We start from the raw sequence: 27,447 nt of genomic DNA on the forward strand, positions 1-27,447 counted from the left end.
CAGAGTGTCCCATATGGTATACAACCCCAAGATGGTAACAGAGGAAGGAGGTGAAATACAAATGCAGCCAGGTATTAAAATCAATAAAGACAGAGAGAATCTTAGACATCAATGGAAAATATGGACTAGGATAGGTGATAGACAATTTCAAATAGGGAGAAGTTACTGAAGGAGACTAGATCTTTTTTATTTTAAGAGACAGACAATGCACTGTAAACATTTTTAATTCTGTCATTGAAACTGTCGATATTAAGAAATTTACTTGGAATCACATTATTCCCTTAATTTTTTCACAGAGCATATTCCATTTACTGTGTAGTTCATCATCTTCTGGACATGTTCTATGTAATATACTTGTAAGCATAGTCGTTTCAATTGGGCAAAATTTACTACCAATAAAACCTGAATTTAACTTGTCACGTATTTCCAGCGGCAACCAATGGTCAGGTGCTTCAATATTACAGATTTCAATTCTTCCATTCTTTATGTCTATGAATACTTTAATTTCCAAGTGTGAATGTTCATATAACACACTGAAGGAAGTGTTTACACTGAACTTTGGAGTTTTGCCATATATCCACTCCCAGGTCTGTAGTTCTTTGGCTCTGCTGTTTATTCCAGGAAACAGCGTCTCGTCTGTTGGGTTTATCAGGTGAATGTGATTATCGATTTGATGAGATGTAGCATACTCTGTGGCAATAGCATTTATCACTACTTCGCAGGTCAGGGTGGGATCTTTTTCCATAAGATTTTTTACTAAGGCAGGTGTGCTCGCAGTGGCAGTACTCCTGACCCCTTGGTAAGGGCTCTTCAACAAAGATGACAAGAAGGTCCCATCGGTACTGCATAGCAAAGTGCAGTGGTGATAAGCAGCGGTCTGGCCAATCCTGGAAGCTGTTCCTGAGATTTTAAACTGTCCATCAAGTAAAAGGTCGAACCTTTTGGTAGCCCGCACATCCAGCTGCGGCTGGACAGCCTTCAGAGCTTTAACAACTAATTTTAGATTTTCCATCCTATCGTACTTTTTTTTGGTTGTAAAAAAAGTCAAGTTGATGTTACCCATATCATGGTAGACTGTTCCTCCTCCACTTCTCCTCCGAGCTAGTTTTACACCTGCTTCTCTCATCAGATTCAGGTTACATTCCTGCCAAGGGTTCTGATGCCGACCAATTACAACAGAGGGAGAATTCCTCCAAAAGAAAAGAACCGGCTTGGCTTCTAGATTCATATGGTCATGGATCCAGTCTTCTACAGCCAGGTTTTGGTAAACATCATTGGAAACTGACTGTAAAATGAGCCCACTTTTAACTGTGTCTTTAAAACCAGCTGCTGGGACCTTGAGGTTACAAAGTAACTGGAAGCAATTCTTCATTGAAAATGGGATCAGCATGCTTTTAAAAATGGAAGACAAACAAATTAATGATGGAGAAAAAGAAAATTAAATTCTAGTTTGTAGCTATCAGTTCTTGGTTATTTAATCCAAACTTATTTAAGTATCCGGTCTGGTTGCTTTTCTTGCCTTTTAGCCTTATCATTAGTCTTTAGCAAAAATTGTACAACAGGGTACTCAAAGGAAATAAATGATACAAACCTCAAATTGTTTTAGTTGAAATGGAATAAGGGCACAGATTTTTCCAATAATAAAGCTGAAAATACATTATGTAATATATCTCAGAGACAAACAAATTATTTTGAATTCACAGGTAATACACATTATTTGAGAAAAATGAGAAAATACAGACAAGCAAAAAGAGCAAAATAAAAGAAACCATAACATGACCACCCGGAGATAATCCCAATTAACACAATTAAATGGTACCCATTTTTTTATGTGCATGTGTAAAATACACACACACACTTTTCCCCACCAAAAGTGGAATGATACTCTTATTTCATTCAATGTTAAACCTATTTTTACATCAGTTTTAATGTCATCTTACATTCCATTGTCAAGATACACCACTGTCTACTCAACCAATCTCTTAGTTTGTAAGTTTAGACTGTCTCTAGTTTTTCTATGTTATCAACAATGTATTCATGAACATCTGTCTGGAAAGCTTTAATTATGTCCTTGTAGTACTTTAAAAATAATTCCTATTTAATTCTGAGATACATGTTTACTGGCAGCCTGTTTTATTTAGATCAATATTAAATTAGGATGGACCCCCTGAAGTCAGGGGAGAGGTGGTCAGAGTAGCAAGGTTAAATAGAAAGGCTAGGAACAATTTTATTATGTTTTGACACTTTACACATTATTTGTGTTAGCAGTGCTGATGAAAAGGCTGAAAATACTAGCTGTAATAATGAAGTATTTTGACTAGTTATGGTTGTAAAGAAGCCATTCTATTCCGATTTCGTTTCTTAGAATGGTCATAATTTTCCTTTAGGTTAAAGACCTGGGAAGGACTGGGTTATTAAAGCCCAGAACTAGGCCCCATTCTCTTGTAGTTACACCCTAGATGCACAATTCCTAGGGTAACAAGTCTTCGTATTTTCATCACTCTTGATATATCTTGATAAGTTATGCTACAGAAAAGCTGAACCAATTTACACTCTTTCTATCTAGAAAGGTCAGGAGAGGTGTAACAGAGGAAGGGATACTTGAACTGAGTCTCGAAATCTGATGGTTTTTACCACGTTGATGGGAGTAGCATGTTCCAGGCAAATGCAAAGACAGAGAGTCCTCCAACAGTAAGGCATGTTTTGGGGACTCCCTCCTCAAAGGAGTTCCACTACCAGTCTTCCAGCTCCACTGAAACCTTTGGCTGTGCTGTCCTAGGAAGCCTCTGCAGCCAGATGCCGTTTCTTTGGTTAAACTCTTTGTTCTTGGTTCTGTTTGACCAAATTTGATATCAGTCCCTCCTTCACTAAACAAATGTTTATGGAGTGCCTACTAGGCACAAGGTAGAATAAAGAAGGGGAGGAGACAAATTCATGTAATTCTAAAGCATTTGGCCTTTTTCTAAAAGCAGCTGGATCTAGTGAGGTGTTTTAAGTAGGAAAGTGTTAAGTCAGCCATTATACAAAACTGCTTCTGCTGGCAGTGTTGAGCATGGATTAAAAACAGATAGACTAGGGGCAGGGAGATGGTTTAACCGACCCATGCAGTTGTCCCAGTTAGAGATAATGAGGGCCTGAACGAGGGTAGCAGACACTGAGAAGGGATGGACAGGACATTAAGGTCACAGACTGGTCCTTGCGTTCAAGGAACTCACGATCTAGTGGGAGACACTAAAAAGCAAGGAAGGTGATAATTAAAATACAGTGTCAGGGCTTCCCTGGTGGCGCAGTGGTTGGGAGTCCACCTGCCAATGCAGGGGACATGGGTTCGTGCCCCGGTCCGGGAAGATCCCACATGCCACAGAGCGGCTGGGCCCATGAGCCATGGCCGCTGAGCCTGTGCGTCCGGAGCGTGTGCTCTGCAACGGGAGAGGCCACAACAGTGAGAGGCCCACGTACCACAAAAAAAAAAAATACGGTGTCATAAGTGCTATGACAGGGTAAGTACATTAGAAGGCCATTGAACCCTCTCATCATTGGAAGTGACATTGAAGTTGAGACATAGAAGGGGTAAGGAAAAGTATTCCAACAAAGTACAGTAGCTTGGAGAAGAAGACCCATTCAAAGAATTCGAAGAATTTAATTCAATTGGCTGGTATTTAAGAGTGCAGGAATGGGGAGCTGCAAGAGATAAGGAGGCAGAAGTAGAGATCAGATTATGAAGAGACTTAAAATCCAGTTAGGGACTTCCCTGGCGGTCCAGTGGTTAGGACTCTGTGCTTTCACTACAGGGGGCACGGGTTTGATCCCTGGTCCGGGAACTAAGATCCCACAAGCCTCGGGCCTAAATAAAAAAAAAAAAATCCATGTTAAATACTTGAACTTTACCCTGAGGGTGATGAGGAGGTGCTGAAGAGTTTTACAGATTTACACTTCAGAGACATCGCCTAGAGATTTAAGCAGGGAGAATCTTGATATCTGGTAATTGGTTCAGTGAGGGTGAGAGAAAGAAGTCAAGGGTCCTTTATGGTATGATTACAAGCCAGCATTCAAATCCCAACTCTGTCTCTTCCCAGCTAAGGCAGCTTAGTTGACTTTTCTGTGCCGCAGATCCCTTATCTGTAATATGTGGGTAACTGACAGGACTCATATCAGGATTAAATGAACTAATACATGTAAAGTGCTTATAAGAGTGCCCGGCACATAGAAAGTACACAGGATGTTAGCTCTTTTATTAATTTTATGCATACCCTGACTTCTGGCCTGGGAAATGGGTGGAAAGAGGTGACATTTCCTAGGACAGATTTCATAGGAAGAGGAGATACAGGGTGAAGATAACTGGTCCGTTTTGACTGCATTGGACTTAAGAGTCTTTGGCTACCAGCAGCCAATGGCACAGAGCTGAAGAGATGGTAACTAAGGGCTCCAGAATTGATCCAACTAATGTATTAATAGTGCTCAAAATATCTGTATTCATCCAGGCATTGTGGATACGGTGTGAGTGAAACACAGTAAAGATATTAATTCAAGAGATCTTGCATCTACTACGCAACAGGCATTGTTCTTGGCACTTGGGATTCATCAGTGAACCAAATCAAGGAAGGTGATGAGGACCATATGGAAAAGGAAAGGGAACACAGGAAATGTGTATGTGAGAGGAACTGGGCTGCTATTTAATTTAATTTATTATTTATTTATTTATTCATTCATTTATTTTGGCCACGAGGCATGCGGGATCTTTGTTCCCCTACAAGGGATCGAACCCATGCCCCCTGCAGTGGAAGCACCAAGCCTTAACCACTGAACTGCCAGGGAAGTCCCCAGGCTGCAATTTCACATAGGGTTGTCAGGCTAGGCTTCATCAAAAAAGTGACCAAAAAAGCAGACTAAGTCAGAAAGAGAAAAACAAATCTCATATATTAACGTATATATGTGGAATCTAGAAAAATGGTACAGATGACCTTATTTGCAAAGCAGAAATAGCAACAGAGATGTAGAGAACAAACGTATGGACACCAAGGGGGGAAAGAGGGGGGTGGGATAGATTGGGACTGACATATATACACTACTATGTATAAAACAGATAACTAATGAGAACCAACTGTATAGCACAGGGAACTCTACTCAATGCTCTTTGGTGACCTAAATGGGAAGGAAATCCAAAAAAGAGGGGATATATGTGTACGTATAGCTGATTCACTTTTCTGTACAGCACAGACTAACACAACATTGTAAAGCAACTATACTCCAATTAAAAAGAAAAGAAAAGCGGACTGAAAGTCGAGGGAGTTAGGCTAAGCGCCTACTCTGTGCCAGAAACTGTTCCAGGCACTTGAACACACAAACAAATAGGACCCTGTGAGGATGTAACATTTCCTACTGAGCCTCGTAGGACAAGAAAGAATCACACACAGAGTGAGAAAAAGTGGGAACCCAGGGATGTCTGAGAAAACCTGAATGCCAATTTATTAATTTACAAAGAGAACTATAGGCTATCAACCGGCTACTCAGATCGGCCTGTCCAACTACTCTCTCATCATAAGTTTGCTTGGTGAAAACTGAATCCGGACAAAAGGATGGAGTTATATGACTTCAATGTCTGGTGGAATTAGCCTTGAGGAAAGCGCCTCTAAGCTCCTGGGCTCTGGAGAGACTCCACTGTTAACGCCAGGACACCCTGTCTCTCCCAGAGGAGGCCTGGAGTCATCCTGTCAGGCGCACCTCTCTTTTACTCCATGCTTCAAAAACAGATCAGACCGCCAGCTGTATGATGTACAGTCTTTTTTTAGTTGTCAGGATACTGTCAAGTTCTGAAGGCCTGATAAAATTTTGTCTCTTTAACTTTGCATATCTCTACTCTTACCTTTTAATTATTAATTTTTTATCGTCTTTTAATCAGAGGACAATCATATTTCCATGTTCTGGGAAGGACACTTAGCTACCACCACTTTGAATTTACCAAACCTGCTTCTCCATCATCGAACAGAAAGCAAAAATTAACAGGATCCCACCTACCCTCCTAGGCAGGCCCAGCTCCTTCAAAAAATCCTCCTCAAGTTTTATCTTGCCATCTTGCCACCTGTCTTAGTACATAACTTATCCAGTCTCCGGACAGCCGTGTGCCTGTTTGATTTTGCCTTTTTGGTTCTCGGTGGGCGCGCACAGGGCTGGCACCCAACATGTCTAATTTTTTGACCCTCCCGTGTTGCGGATAATCCGTTCCTAACCGTGGAGCTACGTCTTCCCAAGCTCTGACCGGACACTTCAGGGCCTGCAGCGCCAGCCGTGCGCACCGCCCCAGGGTCTCAGGTCCCCGCCAGCTGCCTGTCCTCGGGGGCCCACGCTGCCTGCCCCGCCCCGCCTTGCCACGCCTCCGGTTTCACGCACCTGAGGCTTCCGGTCGCGGCCAAGCAGCGCGCGGGCCCGTGGGGGAAGGACGCGTGCGACCCCGAGCCCTGTCCTGCTGCGCACGCAGCCGCGCTGGCCCGCCGGGGGCGGGGCACCGGAAGCGCTGCGTAGGGGCGGGGCCGGGGGGGTTCCGGAGGGTCTTTACGACCGGCCGAGCTGGCGCCGAACCAGAGGGGAGGCAGGGACGCCGTCCACGTTCGAATAATAGTATCAATAATATCGAAAGTCCTAGAGCCCCAGGGTAGATGGAGGTTCCCCGCGTGACAGCCCAGAGCGTTAGCGGGGAACAGGTAGGAGCGGGGTTGAGTCAGTGTGGAGGGGAGCCCGCCTGGTACCCAGAGCAGTCGGGTCGGATGTTCTTTACTGAACATCCAGGCATTGCGCGGGGCTTTGCACGTCTTATAGTCCAAAGGGTAGGCAACTCCACTTGGAAGGGGACGAAACTAAAATCGGTTTTAAAAGATAAATGGCATTTAAAGGAATGAACGCTGGTATTCCCAATACAGAGACAGGTAGGAAGGAGTGGGTCGGAGAACAAACACACTGAGGGCAATGAACGTTACCACTTGGGGTGTCCCTCGGTGCAGCTGGCAAGAAAATCCTTGTGGCTTAGCCAGATGGGAAGTTCCCCCGTCAGGCAAAGTTCCAAGTAACTATAGCTGCGTAACAAACTGCCTCAAACGCCAGTGGCTTAACACAACGATTTATTCTAACATTTATATGGTCAAGGCTTGCTCACGTGGCTTTATTCAGCACAGGTTGGCTGAGCGGGGAGGTCCAGGACGGCCTTATTCACGCCTTTGGCGGCTGGTGCTGGCTGGCTGATGGGGCACCTCCTTTCAGGGCTAGCCTTGGAAGGAGCACTTTGGCCACATTCTGTTGACCAAAGCACCAGCAAAGGCAGCCCAGAGTCAAGGGGTGGAGAAATGGACCCCACCTCTTGATGAGAGGAGCCCAAAGAATTTGTGGTCATCTGTTTCAGGCTTCCACAGAAATCAATCTCTCTTTTGGCTTAGAATAGAAACCATCAAGACTGGCATCTTGGAGTAAGAAGCATCCAGTGTTCACAATTTGGTGATGCCGATACAATGACCAGGGCTCCATATAAAGCTACAATAAAGACACAGTGGCTCCTTATTTATTTACTAGTACCCTCTTGAAGTCACTCTAATGAGTCTTTCTTGGATTATGCAGGTGGGAATGGATTCTGTGCAGTTAGTCCCAGTAGTTTTCCAAGTTATCATTAAAAAGAGCCACGCAATTCTCTTGCCCTTTGCTTATAGTACATCTTTCTAAATTCCATTTCTCTGGAATCTGAGGTGGTACAATTTTTTCCCCCCCAATTTCCTACCGAAGTGTTTTTCAAGAATGGATCCGTCCTCCCTGCTCCTAGACTTCCACCCTGTGGTTATCTTAACCCCTCTCCTACTTCTTCAGCTTCCCCACTGGATCCTTCTGCTGACACTCAAACACGACCTCCATCTCATCTTCCATCTCTCATGCTGTCTACTCCCCTTCAGAGTTGAGCTTCTTTGTGGAGTTGCTACATATCCAGTATCCACTTCCTCACTTCCCATTCGTTTTTTAACCGACTCCAACATGGATTCTGTCCTGTTGTTCCATCAAAAGTGCTTTTTGCAGGGTGAGCAAAATGGGTGAAGATAATCAAAATGTACAAACTTCCAGTTATAAGATAAGTAAGTCCTGGAGATGTAAATGTACAGCATGGCGACTATAAAAATACCGTACTGTATACTTGAAAGTTGCTAAGTGAATATATCTTAAAAGTTCTCATCACAAGGAAAAAAAATAACTATGTGTTGATAGATGTTAACTTCTTACAGTGATCACTTTGCAATATATACGAAATCATTATGTTGCACACCTGGAACTAATATAATGGCATATGTCAATTATATATCAATTTTTAAAATTTATTTTAAAAATAATAAAATTCTTTAAATCATTAAAAAACTATTAAGGGATGATGGAGAATTAGGTCAGCTACTTACTCTCAAATGGTTGGGAGGAGAGGGAAAGGCCTTTGTACCATGCTTGCAACTTTGCTGTAAATTTGAGATTGTTTCAAAATAAAAGGAAAATAATATATGTTAGGTGTCTGGCATTGTAATAAAGACTGTGAGCACCCCACCCAGGTCCCCTTTACCCTTAATTCATCATCCATTCTCCAGCTGGTGTGAATGAAGGAGCTAGCAGGCACAGGCACACCAGAGTGATTCATCCTGCATCCCTGCCCACCAGCCTCCCCACTTTGGCTTGGAGGTGGCAACCGATGCCTGACTGGCCTAGCGCTGCAATAGTCCCACCCCTTGCCTCAAAGTGGGACAGTGGGACAACTCTGCAGTATGATCCCTCCAGAGCACCCTGTGAGTCAGGCCATGAATTTATCTGAGTGCTCATTCTTCATTGATTCCTTCTGCTTCCCTGACTCGCTTACAGGCTTACCTTAAAGAGCACACTCTCAAAAATCATGTGCATCTGGGTCCTTGTCTCAAGCAGCTTCTAGGGAATCTCAACTAAGCCAGTTACACAACAGCTCAGTAAATGATAACTATTATTACTGGCATCAATGACAACACCATTAGATGCAATACCAATGCATGTATTATAGGTCTTATAGGTATGTTGAATCTAAGGTCTCCTAACATCCTTATTTCTCCTGAACTATATTATTTTTATATGGAAAGTTTCTCATCAGAAACAACGGTAGAACTCTGAAAAATGTTCACTTTAGGATTCTTCTTGTAGAATTCTTCCATAAAACAAATAAACACCTAAGTGAGGCTGTTGTTCTGATTAAACTTATTCCATTCTACCCCTTCCAGGAAGTATTCATGGATTTCCATTCCCAGGTGTGCTGCTAAAACTATGGCTTCGCTTGGATTTTGGGATTCCAATTCTCTGATGTCTTAGCAGCAATAGTTCTCAATCAGAGTAATTAATGCTTGCATTTGTTATCATCTCAATGACTGGATTGTGCTACAACATTTGACATCCTGCAATGCCTGGGGCATCACATACAATGAAGGACATCGCAAATTCAGTGTCCACCACACTATCAAATGTCCTGTTGGACATTCATGGAGGTGAAAAACCAGTCTGTAAATATTTGAGCCAAGTCCCTATTAAAGAAAAAAGGGGTTTTGCTAAGGTCACTAGTGCCATTCATGTTGCTAGATCCAGTGGACTTTTCAAGTCCTCATCTACCATTTCAGTTGACTGCCTCCACCTTAAAGACTTCTGTGGGCAATCTTGACATTATCCTGTCTTGGTTTTCCACCAACTCTGCCAACTCTTCAGTCCCCTTAGGCAGCTCCCCCTGTGTTGACCAGCTCCACCAACTCTGCCAACTCTTCAGTCCCCTTAGCCAGCTCCCCCTGTGCTGCCCAGCTCCTAAGTGTTGTAGTTGCTTTATCTCACACTATACATCCACCATAAGCAACCTCTTTCGTTCCCATAGCTTTAGATACCATTCTGTATACAACTTCACAATTTGTATTTTTTCATTCCATACATAGGACTGTCTGCCTTAGAAACAGGTATGCCCAAAACCCATGCTCCCAAGCTCTTTCCCCCAGGGAACCTCCATGCATCTAGCTTTTGTTTTGTTTTGTTTTGTTTTTTTTACTAGAAATCCTTTCATTTTCCTCATTTCCCACTTTAAGACCATCAGTCTGCCCTGCCAAACTTCACCTGGACTCTGTCCCCTTCTCGATATACCTCGACCATCACCATCACCTCACTTGGACAACCATGTCCCTGCAAAAGCTATACATATCACATCCTCAGAGAAGCCTTCCTAGTTCCCACAATTAAAAATCAAGTGTAGGGCTTCCCTGGTGGTGCAGTGGTTGAGAGTCCGCCTGCCGATGCAGGGGACACGTGTTCGTGCCCCGGTCCAGGAAGATCCCACATGCTGCAGAGCAGCTGTGCCCGTGAGCCATGGCCGCTGAGCCTGCGTGTCTGGAGCCTGCGCTCCGCAACGGGAGAGGCCACAACAGTGAGAGGCCCGCGTACCACAAAAAAAAAAAAAAAAAAAAAAAAAATCAAGTGTATGTGTTATGTCTCCTCTTCTGTCTCTCTGAAATTTAACTTTTTCTTCATGGCACATCACAATTTGTATCATATAATTACTGTCTGACGTTCTACCTTCCCTGGTGGACAGACAGTAAGCACTATGAAGGTAGTGGTAATTTATTCACCACTGTATCCTGAGCACCAAGCACAGTGCCAGGCTAGGTGAACAAATGAATGATTTGTGTATTTTTTCTCTCCCAAAGAATTATATTCTATAAATGATAAAGAGCATTATCTTAGTGGCTTACATCCCATTCAATGTTTTTTTTTTTTTTTTAACTCTACAAATACGTGACATCTGTTTGGTTTTTTTCTGATTTACAAAATATTTCTTCTCCTAAAAGAAGATGCCTTTTCCTCTTTGAATATGCCTTTTTCCTTTATGAATATTAAGGAGATTACTCAATTGAGCATTAGAGATCACCAGTAAATATTAAAGTACAGGAAAATGTTCAAACCATACATAATAGAAATATTTATAGGTCACTGTTTGTCCAGACACACATGGTTTTTAACTTCAGCTTACATTACTTGGGACAATACTGCTGTTTCAAACTACTAGCTGTTTTAATAAGAATGGCAAACTGATATATACAAAACAAGAATTTTTTTTAACAACTAGGCTGTTTTATTATATTAAATATTAGTGGTATAAAATGGTAACATCTGCAAGATAAATTATTACACTTAGAAAAAACTATTTTGTGAACTCTGAAATGAATTCCACGTGGGTGAAAAAAAAGTTTTAAAAGGATGATTTGAAATGTGAAATGCTTCTCAAGGTACATAATTTACTGGTCTTTGAGTTTAGCTGCCAGTGATCTTTAACAGAACAGACATGAAAAAATGCAATAAGATAAAGTATTCTAAAGCAAAATCCCTAACTGGAATTTCAACATACAAAATCAGTACACCAGAAATCATGTGAAATACTGATGTCAAATTGTTTGGGCACTGTTTTTTGGGTTTTTGATCACTTGTTAGAGAAATACATTATAATTAAAATGTTTTGGTGCCATTTAAATACTGTTACACAAAAACTCTGATTTTTTGACAAGGACAGAATGTAATACCAGAGAAATCTTCTTTGAATTTTGGAAAGCTTCTTCTCTCTAAAGCAACTTTTCTGAATATGTATCATCAAAAAGTGCAATCCACAGTGATTCATAAATAGTGAAAAATAAGCAATCGTCTTCCTTCATTTTGTTAGGTTTTCATAATAAGGTTACGTTCTCATTCAACAGGCCCTCTTAGTCAAAACCAATTTTTGGTTTCTTTGGTAACATACACAAATAACTTCATTCCACATCTATCATTTCTATTCCATCACTTTCTTTAACATACACCACTGAACCCAAGGCTTTCTCCGAAAGAGATCCTGTGCCAGTATCTTTGCTCCTTGTAAAGTTTTCTTGGTTTGTGTCTTCTAATCTTATTTTCTTGGTGTTTTGAAATAACTGAGTCACTGGTTCCAATTTGCTTTTCTCAGTCCCTTGCATTAAGTGATCATGCACTTTTGAATCCATACGCATAGCAGATACCTGAGTAGCAGATTTACTAAGAGAAAATCCCATTGGGACAGCTGAATAGAAATAGTTTGCAGGTCCCTCTTTAAGTAGTGGAGACGTTTCTTCAACTTGACTGCTTGGGGAAAAAATTGTTACAAGTGAATACAGCGGGAATTTCAACTAACGTCATGGCAATGTTTGTTTTAATGAAATTTCATGGTGATGATGCTAAAAATATAAAGTAAAATCGCCTTCCACCTCTCAGTGTTTACATTTTCTTTGTGGAAGGGTTTGCTGGTTCTACAGATTCTCCGAAAGTCTTTTTATTAAAAGGAATTTCCTAGATGTTACCTTTCATCACCTTGCAGAAAATAATAGAACTTCTCTACTTAGTCCTGCCTATCATTCTTATTATCAAAAACTTTTAATTTATTATTAATGGATTAAAGAAATAATTACTGAAGGCCAAACACTCTGCTAGGTGTTCTGGAAAAAAAAAAAAGCTGCCCAAACAACTGTAAACATTTACACATGTAATAATACACTATCAAAATAATGAAGGAAAAACTGACAGAAATGAAGGGAGAAATAGACAGTTCTACAATAATAGTTGGAGATTTCAAAACTGAACTGTCAATAATGGAGAGAACAACCAGACAGGACACAAGTAAGGAAATAGAGGATTTAAACAACACAATAAACTGACTAGAGCTAACAAACACATGCAGAACACTCCGCCCAACAACAACAGGATACATATTCTTCTCAAGGGGACATTTTCCAGGATAGACCATATGTTAGGCCACAAATTAAGTCTCAGTAGATTTAAAAAGATGGATATCATACAAAGTATGGATATCATACAAAGTATCTTCTCTGACCACAATGGGATGAAGTCAGAAATCAACAACAGAAGTAAAACAGGAAAATTCACATATTTGTGGAAATTAAACAGTATACTCTTAAACAACCAATGGATCAAAGAAATCACAAGGGAAATTTTAAAAAATACTTAGAGATGAAGATAAACAAAAACACAACATATCAAACTTACGGGATGAAGCAAAATCAGTACTAAGGGGGGAATTTATAGTTATAAATACTTGCATTAAAAAAAACAAGGAAGATCTCAAATCAACAAACTTTACAGCTTAATGAACTAGAAAAAGAAGAAGAAACTAAACCCATTACTAGCAGAAGGAAGGAAACAATAAAGACTAGAGCAGAGATAAATGGAGTAGAGAACAGAAAAGCAATAGAGGATAATCAATTAAACCAAAAGTAGTTTTTGAAAAGAGCAACAAAATTGACAAACTACCTCGATGGACTGAGAAAACCAAATTACTAAATCAGAAATGAAAGGGGACATTACTACTGATTCTACAGAAATAAAAAGTATTATAAGAGAGTGCTATGAACAATTGTATGCCAACAAATTGGATATCCTAGCTGAATGGACAAATTCCTAGAAATGCAAAACCTACCAAGACTAAGTCAATAAGAAACGAAAATCTGAATAGACCTATGACTGCTCAGACCATTCAGTGGGGGAAAGGGCAGCCTTTTCAACAAAATGTGCTGGGAAAACTGGATATCCACACGCAGAAGAATGAAGTTGGACCCTTACCTAATACCATATACAAAAACTAACGCAAGATGGATCAAAGACCTAAATGTAAGACCTAAAGCTCTAACTCTTAAAAGAAAACATAAGGCAAAATCTTCCTGATGGATTTGCAATCATTTGAATACACCACCAAAGGCAGAGGCAACAAAAGAAAAAATAGACAAGTTGGAACTTATGAGAATATATAAATTTTGTGCATTAATAGACACGAGACTATAAAGGCAACCCACAGAAGGAGAAAATATTTGCAAACCATATATATGATAAGGGACTAATACCCAGAATATACAGAGAACTGAAACTCAACAACAACAAAATAATCCAATTCAAAATTTGGCAAAGGACTTGAATAGCCATTTCTCCAGAGAAGATATATGAATGGCCAACAATTACATGAAAAAATGCTCATCATCACTAATAATTAGGAAATTCAGATCACAGCTACCAATTAGATACAGCCTCACAACCATTAGGATAGCTACTATTAAAAAAAAACAGAAAATAACAAGTGTTGTTGAGGATGTGGAGAAATTCAAACCTTTTTTTAAAAAAATTAATTAATTATTTTTGGCTGCATTGGGTCTTCATTGCTGCGCACGGCCTTTCTCTAGTTGCAGCGAGTGGGGGCTACTCTTCATTGTGGTGCACGGGCTTCTCATTGTGGTGGCTTCTCTTGTTGCAGAGCACAGGCTCTAGGCACGCAGCCTTCAGTAGTTGTGGCTTGTGGGCTCTAGAGCACAGGCTCAGGAGCTGTGGTGCATGGGCTTAGTTGCTCCGCGGCATGTGGGATCTTCCCAGACCAGGGCTCGAAACCGTGTCCCCTGCATTGGCAGGCGGATTCTTAACCACTGCGCCACCAGGGAACCCCGACATTCAAACCTTTATGCACTATTGGTGGGAATGTTCAATGGTACAGCTACTGTGGAAAACAGTGTGGCAGTTCCTCAAATAATTAAAAATAGAATTACCATACGATCCAGCAAACCAACTTCTGGGTTTTGAAGACATATTTGTACACCCATGTACAAATAACATAAGCTATTATTCACAATAGCTAAAATGTGGAAGCAACTCAAGTGTCCAACGATGGATCATAGGTAAGCAAAATGTTGTATATAAATATGATGAAATAGTCAGCATTAAAAAGGAGGAAATTCTGCAATATGCTACAACGTGATGAACCTTGAACACATTATGCTAAGTGAAATAACTCATAAAGACAAATACTGTATGACTCTACTTACATGAGGTAGCTAGAAGTCAAAATCATAGAGACAGAAAGTAGAATGATGGTTGCCATGGGGAGGTGTTGTTTAAGGGGTATAGACTTTCAATTTTACAAGATGAAAAGAGTCCTGGAGATAAATGGTGGTGATGACAGCACAAAATTATGAATATATTTAATACACTGAACTATACACCTAAGAATGGCTAAGATACTACATTTTATGTTACATGTATTTTACCACAATACAAAAAACTAAAGAAAAAAAAAAGATGTCCAATAAAGAAACAGTACCTTTTATTACCAATGCCCAATCTGCTTAGAGAGATGAGCATGCAACATGGAGGGAGGGGCTTGGAAAGGTTGTGAAAGGAGGGGGCCTACGTCAGGGTTGGGCTTTGAAAGATGGTCAGGAATTTGGTAAGCAGAGTTGACCAGGATGGCAGAAGGGACCAGAGCTTGTTACAGAACAGTGATCTACTGAAGAAGCTCTAGCAGCAACTTGAGATCTGGAACCCACTCCACAGCTGTGAATGAAAGCACTTACTCACCTTTTAGAATGTATTTCTTTAATATTTAGGTACTGGAGTTATCTTTTATCAGTTTACAATTCCATCCCCATCAAGCCCTAATCATTTACTGACAGAAGATTTCTAAAGATATCATCTTGAAACCTTGTTTATCCATATTCGTGATTGAATATCAGTGTTTAATCTGTAACAAAACAGAGTCCAGGGTCTACAGTAGTATCCTAAACATAGTAGTTAATCAAATGTTGTTAGTATAACAAATACCTGTTTCTTAGATTTGGAAATTGAAGATGAATTTTTTTCTCATCAAGTGAATATCCAATACTACCTTCAAATGAGTAAAAGTGAGTTTATTCTGTTATTTGGTTCCTCCTCTTTGATTATTTAAAAAGGAAACACTCCTCTCAAAAATGCATAAGTTGGGGCTTCCCTGGTGGCACAGTGGTTGAGAGTCCGCCTGCCGATGCAGGGGACACGGGTTCGTGCCCGGGTCCGGGAAGATCCCACATGCCGCGGAGTGGCTGGGCCCGTGAGCCATGGCTGCTGAGCCTGCGCGTCCGGAGCCTGTGCTCTGCAATGGGAGAGGCCACAACAGTGAGAGGCCCACGTACCGCAAAAAAAAAAAAAAAAAAAAAAAAAGCATAAGTTGAATCTAATCATGAGGAAACAATCAGATAAACCCAAATTGAGAGACATTATATAAAATAAATAACCCGTACTCAAAAATGTCAATGTATGAAAGACAAAGAGAAGTTGAGGAACTGCTCCAGATTAAAGGATACTAAAGAGACATGATTTCCAAATGTAGTCAATGATCCTGAATTGGGAGGTGGGGTGGGCTGGAACGTGGAGGAAATGTACTACAAAGGCCATTTCTTGGACAACTGGACAATTTGAATATGGATGGTTTATTAGATAATAATGTTGCATCACTGTTAAATCCCCTGATTGGGATAATTGTATTGTGGTTATATTAGTGAATGTCCTTGGTCTCAGGAGATAACATGCTGACATAGGGGTAAAGGATCATATCTACAACTTGCTTTCAAATTATCTAGTGAGAGATAGATACAGAGAGAAAGTAACATATGCAAAATGTTAATGACTCTAGGTGGGAAAGGATAAAAAATTCTTCAGTATATTATTTTTGCTAAACTTCTATATGTTTAAAACTTTTTCAAAATACAAAGTTAAAAAAAAAATTAAAGGGACTTCCCTGGTGGTGCAGTGGTTAAGACTCCGCACTCCCAATGCAGGGGGCCCGGGTTCGATCCCTGGTCAGGGAACTAGATCCCACGTGCTTGCTGCAACTAACAGTTCACATGCCACAACTAAGGAGCCCATGTGCCACAACTAAGGAGCCCGCCTGCCACAACTAAGACGTGGTGCAACCAAATTTAAAAAAAATTTAAAAGAAAATACTAACAAAACTATAAAACATACCACATTTGAAATTGACAGAGGGTAAAATAATGGTAATGTATATAATTACCCACTAGCACATTAAACTTCACTCTAACAGAGGGACTGAGAAGGAATTAAATGCAATAGGTTAGATTTGGCCCTATGAGTCTCACCTTAACTTCTCTGGGATTTTGAGGACAGGAAGGGAGAAGAAGTCTATTGGGGGCCTCTTTGACCTAGTATTTCAGTTGCCATTCAAAGGAAATCTTGTATGCATATGGAAGAATAAAGATCTATAAAGAGCTAAATAAATTTGGACATACACACACAAAAAGCACAGAGACTTGCCTTACCAGATTTTAAGATATGCCACAGGGCCTTCCCTGGTGGCTCAGTGGTTGAGAGTCCGCCTACCGATGCAGGGCACACAGGTTCGTGCCCTGGTCCAGGAATATCCCACATGCCGCGGAGTGGTTGGGCCCTTGAGCCATGGCCGCTGAGGCTGCGCGTCCGGAGCCTGTGCTCCGCAACGGGAGAGGCCACAACAGTGAGAGGCCCGCATACCGCAAAAAAAAAAAAAAAAAAAATCTTCCAACAAACAAAAGTCCAGGACCAGATGGCTTCACAGGTGAATTCTATCAAACATTTAGAGAAGAGCTAACACCTATCCTTCTCAAACTCTTCCAAAAATTGCAGAGGAAGGAACATTCCCAATCTCATTCCATGAGGCCACCATCACCCTGATACCAAAACCAGACAAAGATACTACAAAAAAAGAAAATTAAAGACCAATATCACTGATGAACATAGATGCAAAAATCCTCAACAAAATACTAGCAAACAGAATCCAACAGTACATTAAAAGGATCATACACCATGATCAAGTGGGGTTTATCCCAGGGCTGCAAGGATTCTTCAATATATGCAAATCAACCAGTGTGATACACCATATTAACTAATTGAAGGATAAAGACCATATGCTCATCTCAATAGATGCAGAAAGAGCTTTTGACAAAATTCAACACCCATTTTTGATAAAAACTCTCCAGAAAGTGGGCATAGCAGGAACCTACCTCAACATAATAAAGGCCGTATATGACAAACCCAGAGCAAACATCATTCTCAATGGTGAAAACCTGAAAGCATTTCCTCTAAGATCAGAAACAAGAAAAGGATGTCCACTCTCACTATGATTCAACATAGTTTTGGACGTCCTAGCCACAGCAATCAGAGAAGAAAAAGAAATGAGAGGAATACAAATTGGAAAAGAAGAAGTAAAATTGTCACTGTTTGCAGATGACATGATACTATACATAGAGAATCCTAAAGATGCTACTAGAGCTAATCAATGAATTAGGTAAGGTTACAGGGTACAAAATTAATGCACAGAAATCTCTGACATTCCTATACACTAATGATGAAAAATCTGAAAGAGAAATTAAGGAAACACTCCCACTTACCACTGCAACAAAAAGAATAAAATACCTAGGAATAAACCTACCTAAGGAGACAAAAGACCTGTATGCAGAAAACTATAAGACACTGATGAAAGAAATTAAAGATGATACCAACAGATGGAGAGATATACCATGTTCTTGGATTGGAAGAATCAATATTGTGAAAATGACTATACTACCCAAAGCAATCTATAGATTCAATGCAATCCTTATCAAATTACCAGTGGCATTTTTTATGGAACTAGAACAAAAAATCTTAAAATTTGTATGGAGACACAAAAGACCCTGAATAGCCAAATCAGTCTTGAGGGGAAAAAACTGAGCTGGAGGAATCAAACTCCCTGACTTCAGACTATGCTACAAAGCTACAGTAATCAAGACAATATGGTACTGGCACAAAAACAGAAATACAGATCAATGGAACAGGATAGAAAGCCCAGAGATAAAACCACGCTCCTATGGTCAACTAATCTATGACAAAGGAGGCAAGGATATACAATGGAGAAAAGACAGTCTCTTAAATAAGTGGTGCTGGGAAAACTGGACAGCTACATGTACAAGAATGAAATTAGAACACTCCATAACACCATACACAAAAATAAACTCAAAATGGATTAGAGACCTAAATGTAAGACCAGACACTATAAAACTCTTAGAGGAAAACATAGGAAGAACACTCTTTGACATCACAGCAAGATCTTTTTTGATCTACCTCCTAGAGTAATGGAAATAAAAACAAAAAATAAACAAATGGGACCTAATGAAACTTCAAAGCTTTTACACAGCAAAGGAAACCATAAATAAGATGAAAAGACAACCCTCAGAATGGGAGAAAATATTTGCAAATGAATCAACGGACAAAGGATTAATCTCCAAAATATATAAACAGCTCAATATTAAAAAAACAAACAACCTATCCAAAAATGGGCAGAAGACCTAAATAGACATGTCTCCAAAAAGACATACAGATGGCCAAGAAGCACATGAAAAGCTGCTCAACATCACTACTTATTAGATAAATGCAAATCAAAACTACAATGAGGTATCACCTCACACCAGTCAGAATGGCCATCATCAGGAAATCTACAAACAACAAATGCTGTAGAGGGTGTGGAGAAAAGGGAACACTCTTGCACTGTTGGTGGGAATGTAAATCGATACAGCCACTATGGAGAACAGTATGGATGTTCCTTAAAAAACTAAAAATAGAATTACCATATGATCCAGCAATCCCACTACTGGGCATATACCCAGAGAAAACCATAATTCAAAAAGACACATGCACCCCAATGTTCATTGCAGCACTATTTACAATAGGCAGGTCATGGAAGCAACCTAAATGCCCATCAACAGATGAATGGATAAAGAAGATGTGGTACATATATACAATGGAATATTACTCAGCTATAAAAAGGAACGAAATTGGGTCATTTGTTGAGACGTGGATGGATCTAGAGACTGTCATACAGAGTGAAGTAAGTCAGAAAGAGAAAAACAAATATCGTATATTAACGCATGTATGTGGAACCTAGAAATATGGTACAGGTGAACTGGTTTGCAGGGCAGAAACTGAGACAGAGATGTAGAGAACAAACATATGGACACCAAGGGGGAAAGCGGCGGGGCGGTGGCAGTGGTGGTGTGATGAATTGAGCGATTGGGATTGACATGTATACACTGATGTGTATGAAACTGATGACTAATAAGAACCTGCTGTATAAAAAAATAAATAAAATAAAATTCAAAAATTAAAATAAAAAAAGAAATTGTAAACAAAGTTCAGAAGACGGAGAAAGGACTGGAAGATGTGCTGTCCAAGCTGACAAGGGATTTATAGCTAAAATATAACAAGAACAACTATGAATTAACAGGGAAAAAGGAACCCCATTAGAAAAATGGGCAAAGGATACAGAGACATAACTCACCGATTGGAGAATCCCCAAAAGATAACGTGTGCATAAAGCGATGCTCAGGCTTATTAGAAATCAGAGAAATGCAAGTTTGCTACCATCTGAATGGCAGATAGGTGGGTAGCACCGAATATTTAGTAGAATGCAGGAAACCTTGTGCATTGCTGATGGAGTAATTTTTAATTCCTACCTCACATTCCACATCCAATCCTTCAGTGAATCCTGTTTCTGTTTCTACCCTTGCCTATGCCTCCCCACTGTTTGTTCTTCTAACTGTATCTGGAATGAGCCTTTTAAAACATAAGCCATATCACATCCATCCTCTGCTCAACAAGCTCTAGTTACTTCCCATCACAGAGTAAAGCCAAATTCTCTACCTAACAAGTCTCCAGCTGTGGTAGGCAGAAGAATGGTCCCCAAAGAAGTCCACATCCTAATCCCCACAACCTGCGAACGTTCTGTTACATGGCAAGGGGGCATTAAGGTTGCCAATCAACCTACCTTGAGGTGGGGAGATAACCCTGGGCTAATTGGTGGCTACGAATATAATCACAAGCGTCTTTATAAGTGAGGGCGAGGGGAACTCCCTGGCAGTCCAGTGGTTAGGACTTGGCACTCTCACTGCCAAGGGCCTGGGTTCGATCCCTGGTTGGGGAACTAAGATCTCAGAAGCCACTCAGTGCAGCAAAAAAAGAAAAAAGAAGAAAAATTGAGGGAGAGACAGGAATGTCACTGTTAGAGTGATGACTGGCCATCGCTGGCTTTGAAGATAGAAGGGAACCACAAGCTAATAAGCAAAGCGGGCAGCCTGTAGCAGCTGGAAAGGCAAGAAAACAGATGCTCCCCTAGAACCTCCAGAAGGAATGCAGCCCTGCTGACATCTCAGTATTAGCCCAGTGAGATCCGTTTGGATTCTAACCTCCAGGACTGTAAGATAATAAATTGGTGTTGCTTAAAGCTACCACATTTGTGCCAAACTGGTACAGCAGCAATAGGAAACAGATACACCAGTAACATTCTGTCATCCCAAGCTCTTCTCCTCTCCACTCTGCCCCCCGCCCCATGACCTCATTACTGTTCCTCCAGGACATGCTTCAGGGACCTCTTCTGCTTCAGGGCCCAGGCACTGACAGTTCCCTCAGGCTGAAGCAATTTCTGAATTGCAAACCACTTCTGATGGGGATGATTAGTGGAGATAGCTGACTTCTGCTTCTGTCCAGGATGGAGTAACATGGACCAGATTTATCCTCATGCCTTAAACATCTTAAAAACAGACAAAACACATGAAGCAATGGTTTTTAGATACTGGACAATAGGTAGTACAGGAGAGTGATCCCTAAGAGAAAGGAGATAAGGTTAAGTCTTATAAGTGCTCAGGTCCTGGAAATTTTAGGCTTCATCACAAGGAAGGGGAATCCAAATTGAGTCTGGCCACTTCAGTGAACTGTGAAGACAGACTTCAGAGTTTGCAGAGGCCAAGATGGCTAGAATTTGTGGAGAGAGGGGAGAGGTGCAGTGAGAGAGCGAGCTCCAGAGATCTGCAGAAGATTCCCCACAGTTCTTTGGCTGAATACTGATCAGTGTATGTGTGTAAAAAAACTATTGAGCCCTGGGGAAAATAACACCAAAAAGGAGAAGACAGAATAGTTCTTAGAGCCTACACAGGGCCAAGAATAGAGTTCTCACCAGTCAGAGTAGAAAGAACTCTTAATACACTGGTCATTGAATAGAGTCCTCAGAAAGGTATTGCCTCAGTAATGGGGTCAAATTAGCCCTAAATAAAGACTATTTTGGACCTAACAAAGCTTAAAAGCAAGCTTCTAAAGCAGGTCTGTCCAACAGGACTTTTTGCAATGATGGAAATATCCTATATGGATTGTCTAATATAGTAGCCACTAGCCACGTGTGGATGTTGGCAGGCAAGAATTCTAATACAGAACGACCGATGCAAGCTGGATGTTGGAATTTGAAATATACAGAATACAAATGAGGAACTAAACTTTAAATTTTATTTAATTTTATGAATACAAATTCAAATAGCCACATGTAGCTAGTGGTTACTATTTTCAACAGGGCAGCTCTAAAGGATCAAACTGTTTCCAAGTAAACTTGTTGTATCTCAGAAAAAAGCCTAAATATATTTAAAGAAAAACCAAAACCCAAACCTCCAGCACCCAACAATGTCAAATCTGCAACACCTGGCAGCCAATAAAAACTCACCAGGCATGAAAACAAGCAGAAGAATGTGACGCATAACCAGGAGGAAAAAAATCAGTTAATAGAAACAATGCCAAGAATGAGACAGATGATAGAATTAGTACACAACAGCTATTTTAAATATATTCCATATTTCCCAAAGCATGGGCATGATGAAGTGAGAAATGAAAGACATTTAAAAAAAATCAAACTGGAATCCAGAGATGAAAAATATAAATCGGACATGAAAAATATCGTGGATGGGAGTAACACTGCCAAAGGAAAGAACAGTGAGCTTGAAAATATATCAGTACAAACTATCCAATTAAAAAAAAAATGAACAGAGCATCAGTTAGCTGCAGAACAGCAAAAAGCAGCTTAACATGTGTATACTTTTTTTTTAAGGGGACCAGGGAGGTACCGAGGAAGAAAAAAGGTGAAATAGAGGTTTTTGTAGCGAAGTTTGTGAAATGGAGAAACCCGATCTCAGACTTGCACAGGAGTATCTATTACAAGGGAGAGAGCTCAGGTGCTATAAAAGGATTAGGTGGGGCAGGAGGGGGCACTCAGCACTCTTTGGGTTTCCACAGAGGGAGGAAATTTTTCACTTTCTTGGGCTGAGGGAGGAATCAACAGTCCTTGATAGGAAACTCTTCACGCCCTGGTCTAGCTTTAAAATGATCTTTTCCCTACATTCTTTTTTTTTTTTTTTTTTTTTTTTTTTTGCGGTACGCGGGTCTCTCAGTATTGCGGCCTTTCCCGTTGCGGAGCACAGGCTCCGGACGCGCAGGCTCAGCGGCCATGGCTCACGGGCCCAGCCGCTCCCTAATTTTTTCCCTAAAGGAAGTACTTTCCTACCACCTGTATTAACAATCCCCTTCTCCCCACAAGCCTTCAACTCTATCTTAGAGTTTTGAGGTTTGTACATTTTTCCCCATTTCTTTTCAATAATGCTAGATCATGAGAACATTTTATTCAAAATAATCTTAGTATTTTAAGAGGAAATGAGATTATACTTTGCTTTCCCTAAAATAACTTTTCAGGATGGTCTTTGAGAGCTCATGCTTCTTTGTAACTTATTTTATCAGTTAAGTATAATTATATTTCACAGGAAATGTATCTCTTGGGACCTCTGACTTCTTTATCTAAAATAGCAGGGACACGATTTAATTTTTTAGTATCTAGCTATACTTACAAAGTATATTATATCTGAAAAGATGAGAAAATGTACTGGCACAAATAACAAATAAAATGTACTGGCATAAAAAAATCAGAGCAGAGACTGGAAAAACATATGGCACATATTTAAATGCACTTCTGTGAAATTCGTTCTAACATAAAATTTATTTATGCCTGTCAAAATACATTGTGGGAAAAAAATGAGTACTCACCTGGCAAAAACAGGAAGCGTTAGTCTCTTGAAATATGAGATTACTTTTGAAAGACACAGGCGAATACTATATCAAGATCATCAGAGAACAGCTATGAAAACCTAGTTTATTTCATCTGTAGGAAAAGACAGGGAGATAAAGCCACCTTTAGAGTTCAGAAGCCCTTGGGTTACTTAAGAAAAGTGGAACATGTTAAACATGAAGAAATGTTTAAAGGACAATATTTCTTTTCCAGCTGAGCTCCAAAAATTTGGCAGAATAATGCAATTCTCATTCTTTTCCCCTAAAAAGTTCATTTCTTCATTTTTAGGTAATGTGGTCAATATTAACATAGTTGGATGGCCAAAAATAATATTACACCTGGTTAACTTAAATGAGTGTTCCCAGACTGAAGGCTCCTATTTGAGAGGACAAATTTAAACGGTATTAAACAGGAGCAGAATCTGTACAATATTAAATATCAAGTGATATTTCTTTTTTTTGTTAACCATGATCAGTTTTTCTTCAAAGGGGACTTGGAGTAGTCCTGGCTTGTGGAGAAGGCATACCGGTCAGGAACCTGCGCTGTCATCACTAGTTCTGTCACTCTCAGATTCAACCCAGACTGGATGGTGCCTGGCGGACGGGGCTCAGGGTCCGCAGGCTCCCCAGCTGCGGGCGCTTACCGCAACAGGACGGTCTCTCCCCCGAGGCTGCAAGCAGCAGCACCCGACCCGGGAGGCTCCACGCAAACAGGCCCCGACTGCGGACCGAGAGCGCACCACCCTCCCAGCGCCCAAGAGCAACTCTGCGGAGTAACGAATTCACTGAACGTGGGTCCAGAATGGTACCCGATCCTTGGGGAAAATAGCACAAAAGAGCGGCAGCAAAGCAGCAGGTGTCCCAGAGCTAACTGAAGGCAGCCGGAGGGAATGGAGCCCCGCGCATGCGCATTCCACTCAGGTGCGGCCGCCGCCCCCAGGGAGTAAGGAAAAAGTCTTGGAAAAGGGGATAGCGGCTGGTTACTAGGAGACGGGACTCTCGGAGGGGTAGTCTAGACGCTGCGTGGGCGTGCGCCTGCGCGGCGCGGATGAACCAGGAAGAGGCCTTATCCTCAAGCGCCCTGTAAGGCGGACAGGAGGACGTACGCGTCGCTACGTGCGTGGGTGTGCGCGCGCGGCTTGTAGTCCCCGCGAGAGGGAGGGTCGAGCCAGGTACGCGTGCGCACAGGGACTTGGGGCGCGCTGGACGGAAGCGGAGCAAAGGCTCCGGGGAGGTGGAGGACGAGTCCCCTCAGGTACAGAGCGTGAGGGCGGGGCCGACGGCGGCGGAGGCCGGCGCTAACCGTCCCCGCCTCCTTCCTGCCGGGTCCCGCCTCCCTGCGACTCCCGGGGCGGGGCCAGGTCGATTTGGGATGGGAAGGGAGAGGAAAGGGGCGGAGGATGGAGACCTCGAGGGACCTGGATCCCTGACGGAGGCGGAGTCCTGGCAGTCGCCAGGATGAGCTCCGGGGAGGATGGCAGGCCGAGAAGCCCGGGGAGGGACCCGCAGCCCCAGGTAGAAGCGCGGGGATGCGCCGTGTTGGGGTAAAAAGCATCTCCTGGGCCAGAAGGCCTCTGAGAGGGCAGCTGCAGGGGGCGGGTGTGGTGGGTGTTCGGGGCTGAGGGCGACCCCTGAGGTGGGTATTGGCTGCTGGAGCCGCTGTTAGGGGCGGTAGCCGGCGGAGTTGCGGTCCAGGGAAGCCCGCCAGGAGCAAACTTTGCCCGTGTTGTCGTTTCTCGGGAGCTTAGGGTTGAGCCCAGTTCCTATGGTGACCGCCTCGCTGCCTACCGCGGCTCTCCGCTTGGTCGTTGCGGGGATTGTTCTGTTTAGAAACGCTCTGGAGTGGAGCTGAGGAATTTGGAAGCGAGAGATTTGGGAGTTCAACCTGGCTCTTCCTGACTCCCAGCCTCTCACTTTTAAGCCACTTTATAGACTTGGCGAGGTGAAGGGCCGAGACTACGTAGTCAATTGCATGAAAATCTCATATAATTACAGTAGAAATTATACACCAGAAAGGCAGGGTACGGTGGCTTTCCTTGGAAAAAGTACTTGAGGTTTAAATTGAATAACTGCGGCGATCAGGGAGCTGATACCTAAACACGCATAGGAATACACTTTTTTTTTTTCTTTAAATAAAGTCAAGGATAGCGATTTCAGGAAACGTTACATAGATGACACAGGGTCTCTGTGTTTGTTTTCCTTTTTCCATTTAAGGCCATTATATCTCACGATATTCGTTGTTTTAAATTTCCTCTAGTGGTTTTCAAAATTTCAAGCACACTTTTTTTTTTCCTAACCTGTAAGGAAATAAATAGAAAAATAATCGGGTTGCAACTAGAAGAAAATAGTTTAGTTATAACTATGAAAGGAAAGGGTTACATTGCTCAGATCTGCCTCCAGGATAAAACTGATTTTTGTTTGTATGTTAATTGATGAATGAGCTAAGCCATTTAGTCTTAATTAGTGGGTAGTAACTAGGAAGATACATTAATTATATATTTATTTTAAACAGTATACAGTTTAGCATTATTTAATGGCAGCTTCCAAAATAAATCTTGTTTACCTTCTGAAAAAAATCACTGCTTATGGCCCAACAGATGTAGACATTCTCTGACCTCTCTGTCTTCTTCAGGTGCTTCTTTTTCCATTTGTTTTAGGATTATTTGCTTTTTTTTTTTGCCGTACGCGGGCCTCTCACTGCTGTGGCCTCTCCCGTTGAGGAGCACAGGCTCTGGACGCGCAGGCCCAGCGGTCATGGCTCACGGGCCCAGCCGCTCTGCGGCATGTGGGATCTTCCCGGACCGGGGCACGAACCCGTGTCCCCTGCATCGGCAGGCGGACTCTCAACCACTGCGCCACCAGGGAAGCCCTACGATCACTTGCTTTTAAAAGTACTCCACATACAGAGGCAGTTAGGGCAGGTGTTGTTATTCATTCTCTTTTCCCATCACATGCTCCTCCTTGTTCCCTTTCATGACTTCTATGATAGCCACTTCCTTGCTTTTCCTTGTAGTTTCACCATCTTTGTATGTGACCATGCACTTCCTAGTTTGGCTTGTTTTTGAGCTTTAGGTAGATGGGATTGTACTAAGTTTTCCTTTGTATTTTGCAAAGTTTGCTGTTGTAACAATGTTACTCAACATTGTTTTTACGATTGATCCTTTTTATTGCTTGTAGTTAGTTTGTTGTTTGGTGTTCCATTGTAAGAGTATACCACAATTTACCTACTGTTGGTGGACACTAGGGTTTCTGTGTTTTTTGGTGAATATGAGGAACACTGCTGTGAATTTTCTTGTACACATACCCCATGATAATCTCTTGAAGTGTGCTGGTTAGTAAGGTAGTTCTGTTTGTCTTAGTTATGCTATTTATGTCAGTCTGTATTAAATTCCTTTGGTTCTGAAAAGCCTCTTGACAACAACTCTTTGACCCCCTTCTTATGTTTCCAAGAGGAACTGATAAATGATTCTTCTCCTAAGGCCATTGTTTTATGCTCCTTAAAAAGGGCAAGTTATTTCTTCACGGTACAGTCTGGATTGAAGAGAACTGAGGAGCTTTGGTTTGGATGGAGTGACTGGAGAGATTATTTCATTTTAAGAAAGGTTAAACAAGTGACCTTACTGTTTTGTTTGAAGTGAATTTCCAAAACATATATTCACTTATTTTTTATAA

General features: G+C 41.4%; 3 protein-coding genes across 5 annotated transcripts in view; 1 reads left to right on the forward strand and 2 right to left on the reverse strand.

Annotated features, from left to right (window-relative positions):
* Positions 1–166: 166 nt before the first annotated feature.
* Positions 167–6,472, reverse strand: LIPT1 (lipoyltransferase 1). Its single transcript, XM_060169622.1, has 2 exons — positions 6,388–6,472; positions 167–1,391 (listed from the first exon to the last, which is right to left on the reverse strand). The coding sequence occupies exon 2, from the start codon at positions 1,388–1,390 to the stop codon at positions 269–271; it is 1,122 nt and encodes a 373-aa protein (XP_060025605.1). The 5' UTR covers position 1,391; positions 6,388–6,472; the 3' UTR covers positions 167–268.
* A 4,686-nt stretch (positions 6,473–11,158) lies between these two features.
* On the reverse strand, positions 11,159–24,868 carry C13H2orf15 (chromosome 13 C2orf15 homolog). Of its 2 annotated transcripts, none has more exons than XM_060169429.1 (3): positions 24,420–24,868; positions 23,755–23,869; positions 11,159–12,147 (listed from the first exon to the last, which is right to left on the reverse strand). In XM_060169429.1, the coding sequence occupies exon 3, from the start codon at positions 12,078–12,080 to the stop codon at positions 11,805–11,807; it is 276 nt and encodes a 91-aa protein (XP_060025412.1). In that variant the 5' UTR covers positions 12,081–12,147; positions 23,755–23,869; positions 24,420–24,868; the 3' UTR covers positions 11,159–11,804. The 2 variants fall into 2 exon arrangements, with proteins under 2 accessions (XP_060025412.1, XP_060025413.1); XM_060169430.1 differs by having other exon boundaries at positions 11,159–12,150.
* Positions 24,869–25,179: 311 nt separating this feature from the next.
* Positions 25,180–27,447, forward strand: part of TSGA10 (testis specific 10) — a 105,326-nt gene continuing 103,058 nt past the window's right edge. For both annotated transcript variants that reach the window (XM_060168585.1, XM_060168586.1), the window contains exon 1: positions 25,180–25,290. In XM_060168585.1, the coding sequence (XP_060024568.1) occupies positions 25,234–25,290 (57 nt within the window). In that variant the 5' untranslated portion in view covers positions 25,180–25,233. The remainder of the gene's footprint in view (positions 25,291–27,447) is intronic.

This window comes from Lagenorhynchus albirostris, chromosome 13 (assembly GCF_949774975.1).
Source record: "Lagenorhynchus albirostris chromosome 13, mLagAlb1.1, whole genome shotgun sequence".
In the NCBI taxonomy this organism is placed as follows: domain Eukaryota; kingdom Metazoa; phylum Chordata; class Mammalia; order Artiodactyla; family Delphinidae; genus Lagenorhynchus; species Lagenorhynchus albirostris.